The sequence below is a fragment of the Microtus ochrogaster genome, linkage group LG2 (genome assembly GCF_000317375.1).
Source record: "Microtus ochrogaster isolate Prairie Vole_2 linkage group LG2, MicOch1.0, whole genome shotgun sequence".
Lineage (NCBI taxonomy): Eukaryota > Metazoa > Chordata > Mammalia > Rodentia > Cricetidae > Microtus > Microtus ochrogaster.
This window is the reverse complement of record NC_022028.1, coordinates 54467708-54471899: the sequence shown is the minus strand read 5'-3', so window position 1 is coordinate 54471899 and position 4192 is coordinate 54467708. Positions and strand designations below refer to the sequence as shown.

The following is a 4192-nucleotide window of genomic DNA, read 5'->3' as shown; positions in this document are numbered from 1 at the left end:
AGACAGAATATTGTATACATAATAAATAAATAAATATTTAAAAAAAGACTTACTGCCCCGCCCCGTGGTGGTGGCGCACGCCTTTAATTCCAGCACTTGGGAGGCAGAGGCAGGCGGATCTCTCTGAGTTCAAGGCCAGCCTGGTCTACAAGAGCTAGTTCCAGCACAGGCTCCAAAGCCACAGAGAAACCCTGTCTCGAAAAACAAGAAAAAAAAAGACTTAGTTATGACTTATTTATTTTTATTTCATGTGTATATGTGTGTGCCTGCTTGTCTGTATGTACACCACTTGTTTGAAGGAGTCAGAGGAGGCCAGGGGAGAAAGTTAGAACCCAGAAACTGTGGAGTTGCTTACAGGTGGTTGTGTCTCTACTCCTTTGTAGACTGTCAAATTTTTAGGAACCTTCATTTATAATGCCACAAAACAAAGTCGCCCAATATGGATGTTGGAAACCACGTCTTCTGCATTTCTCCAGCCCCTACACTGTTTTTGGTTTTTAATATGATGAATGTGAACAGATGTAACATGCAACCTCCGAGAGCCTCGCATTTAGAGATGCAGAGAACAAAATGTTGAGAATTTCAGACACAACTCCTGGCACTAGGTGCAGGGGGAAGAAGAGGGTGTAAAATTCCCTGGTCTCAGGATTCACTCCCAGGTCTGGTCTGCAAAGGAGGTATCTGGGGTGATAAGAAGCCAGGGGTTAGGGATTCCTTTGAGTTGATTCTCCAGCTCACCACTTTTGTCAGCTGTCTTGGTCCCTCTGCATGTCTAAATTCTGGAGAAAGCCGTTCAGTCACCGCGGTTTTTCCTCATAGCCCACAATACTAAACCGTCCACAGAGAGGAACAAAGGCTCAATCACTGTAAGCCTTCTAAGCACCGAGTATGGGAACTTCCGCGCTTTCTGCCCTCCTGCTCATCGGAGCTTGGGCCTTGATCCAGGTCCGCGCAGGTGAGTGTGGGTCAGAAACTACCGCTGGCAGGAAGAGCAAGGGCATCGGGCGGGGACAGCACCCTGGAGGCCGCTTCTCCAAATCGCCCTGCCAGACCCTCCCGCTTCTTTCGCTTCTTTCTCTTGCCTGCATCCTGAGCCAGGCCCCCTGCTCCCCTCCGGGCCAGATCACCTGCACAGGTCCCGGGAGAAGGATCAGGATCTCACCGCCTTCCGCCGCCAGGTTTTCATTCCTTGCAGTTTTTTGCCACCTCCGTGTCCCAGCCTGGTTTGGGAGAGCCTTCCTTCATCTTCGTCGGCTTCGTGGACGACACACAGTTCCTGTGCTACAACAACCAGGGGGAAAGTCAGAAAATGGAGCCCCGCGCGCTGTGGGTGAAGCAGATGGGGCCAGAGTACTGGGAGCAGCAGACTCGGACCGTCAAGGAAATTGAAAAAAATTCCCGAGTGAACCTGCGGGAGGCTATGGGCGTCTACAACCATAGCGAGGATGGTGAGAGATTCCAGGGCTGGGACCCAGGTCACAATCCCTCATCCTCAAGGACGACACCAAATTCCCGGGTGTGAGGTTTGACTAGAGGCTGCGGGGTTCGCGGAAACCCTGGACCTCAAAGGGTTCCTTGACGGGTTTTTCAGTACCGTTTTTGGTTCAAATAAGACCGGGGGCGGGGCCAGGCTCTCATGTCTTTCAGTGTGTGTCCGGCTGCGAGGTGGGGCCCCAGGGACTCTTCCTCCACGGGTATGAGCAGCACGCCTACGATGGCCGAGATTACCTCGCCCTAAACCAGGACCTGGACTCCTGGATCGCGGGTGACTCGGCGGCTCAGATCTCGCAGCGCAAGTGGGAGGAAGCTGGTGTGGCGGAGCAAAGGCGAACCTACCTGAAGGGGGAGTGTGTGGAGTCGCTCCACACATACCTGGAGATTGGCAAAGAGACTCTGCTAGGAGCAGGTACAGGGGCCGTGAGGCATCTCCTCCATCTGTTCTCTGACTGGGGCTCACGTCTACTCAGAAGGGAGGAAAATGGACTGGGTTCGGATATTGTTTCTCTTCTTTGCGTCTGGAGAGGGAAGAGTGTTCCTGGGTTACCTGATCAAACGCCAGACAGAGACAGACTCTCCCGAGGAGTCCACCTTCTCTCAGGACGGTCGCGAGTCAGTCTGAGGAAAGAAGGAGAGAAGATCCCTGAAATAACCAACAGCCCTTTGGGAGCCTCTCTTGGGCTGCGCTCTCTGACCATACCCATAGTCTTTGGAGTCTGGCTCCAGTGATGCTGTGTCTCTCAGCCCTCACACAATCAGGACCAGAAGTTCCTTTTCTCCTTTGAGGGTCCTGAACTCTTATTGTCTGAATCATCCTGATTCTAGAGCTTTCCAAGGAGTAGGTTATCCCAGATGCCTAAGTCTAGACTACTGTAAAATTCCTCCACCAACCTAAGTTCACTCCGTTCCCAGAATGGTCGCATAAGTACTGTGCAGTTCAGGAAAAAATCTTAGATACCTGAATTGTCCAACTCTTTCCCTCAGATCCTCCAAAGGCACATGTGACCCATCACCCCAGGCCTGAAGGAGACAGCGTCCTGAGGTGTTGGGCCCTGGGCTTCTACCCGTCAGATATCACCCTGATCTGGCAGCTGGATGAAGTAGACCTGACTCAGGACATGGACCTTGTTGAGACCAGACCTGCAGGGGATGGAACCTTCCAGAAGTGGGCAGCTGTGGTGGTGCCTTCAGGAGAGGAGCAGAGATACACATGCCATGTGTTGCATGAAGCACTAACCCAGCCCCTTGTTCTGAAATGGGGTAAGGAGCGGTGTGGACACAGAGATGGCCACTGGAGAAAGTGGGAACCCTTCTGGAGACCCTGGGGGGCTCATAACTAAGAGCAGGGGGCCAGTGTCTACACCTTTTCTTTCTTTCCCTTCCCTTCTCAGAACCTCCTAAACCCACCATCCCCATCCTGGGAATCACTGCTGGGCTGATTCTCCTTGGAGCTGTGTTCACTGGAGCTGCAGCTGTCATTGTGATGAGGAAGAGCAGAGGTAGGGAATGTGTCTTATCCGAGGGCTTTTGTCTTAACGTTATTATAAGATGCATACATACATATGTGATTATCTAGTTTGGACCTGTGCTTTCTTTCTAAAGCATATTTGAAAACAAGTGACAGATATCTCACACTTATGTGACTGGGACCCATCTCCAGGCTAGGGCTTGGGTTTTCTTGCCCATCTCCCTCCTATTTCCTGTTTTGGCTCTAGATCTTCATATAATTCTAAAAACATTCCCAAGGTTCTGAACTCAGGAATTCTAGGATTTCCCATCCTGCATCTTTCCCCATCTTTTTCTTCCTACAGATTGAAAAGTCTAGTCTGAGACCTTTCCCATTTTGTCTCCATCCCTTGATGATCTGTCTCAGCTCTTGAACTCTCTGTATATTTCAGGGAATACCCCCTGAGAGTCTAGAAAGGAAGCAAAGACCAAGTCACCATCAGCTGCCCAAATCCTTCCTGCAGCTGAGTACATCATGAGTCCTTCGTTCCACCGGTCAAAGGACGACATGCTGGACGTTGACTCAGCACAGAATGTTAAGGAAAAACTGAAACCACAGAGAATGCTTGTAGCAGGGCTAACATTGCCACAGCCTTTCCAGGAGCTGCAGGGAAATGGTCCCAACCACAGTGACCAGCACCTATGTCCTGCGGCAGGAACAGTGTATCCTGTGTGGCACCTGACATTGGTGTGCCTGTGTGTTCTCCTCCTAGCTGTGAATACTCAAATTTGGTTTCATAATAAAATGACTTTTAATGGTCCAATATCATATACATAATTCCTTTATGTTTAATAATTGACAAGAATTTGAATTCTAGTATCTTTACCTAAAAGTAAAAGAAATCAACAAGGAGACTTTCAGATATCAAATAGCTAGAAGCTTCCATTATGTGAAATGCTTCCCAAGTCTTCCACCTGTAACTAAACCCAATGGGAGAGAAAGCAATAGGTATCTGCTGACATAACAACTCAGGGCAGATACATTCCCTGTACTTACAATCTCAGGGGGGAATATTATATTCCCATTTGAGGTTGATTTTCATTGTGGATGATTATGGATATCAGTGACCACAAATCTTTTTCTAAAATACTCAGTCTTCTTCCCAGACCTGTCTTAGGTAGTTGAGCATGGAGCCCAGATAGTTCTCCTTCCCTGACTTGAGAAAGGCTTTAAAAATGTTTTCCCAAG

At 49.3% G+C, this 4192-nt stretch overlaps 1 protein-coding gene across 1 annotated transcript; it reads left to right on the top strand.

Moving 5' to 3' along the window:
* Nucleotides 1-888: 888 nt before the first annotated feature.
* On the top strand, nucleotides 889-3647 carry LOC101997473 (patr class I histocompatibility antigen, A-126 alpha chain-like). Its single transcript, XM_013351254.1, has 6 exons — nucleotides 889-961; nucleotides 1179-1448; nucleotides 1631-1906; nucleotides 2482-2757; nucleotides 2889-2996; nucleotides 3396-3647. The coding sequence occupies exons 1-6, from the start codon at nucleotides 889-891 to the stop codon at nucleotides 3407-3409; spliced, it is 1017 nt and encodes a 338-aa protein (XP_013206708.1). The 3' UTR covers nucleotides 3410-3647.
* Nucleotides 3648-4192: the final 545 nt, after the last annotated feature.

Excerpts from the sequence above, each read along its gene's own strand:
- LOC101997473 (XM_013351254.1), top strand. The coding sequence starts at position 889 with ATGGGAACTTCCGCGCTTTCTGCCCTCCTGCTCATCGGAGCTTGGGCC. Across the intron at positions 962-1,178 it reads CCAGGTCCGCGCAGGTGAGT|GTTTTCATTCCTTGCAGTTT; the intron begins GTGGGTCAGAAA and ends TTCCGCCGCCAG. Across the intron at positions 1,907-2,481 it reads AGAGACTCTGCTAGGAGCAG|ATCCTCCAAAGGCACATGTG; the intron begins GTACAGGGGCCG and ends TCTTTCCCTCAG.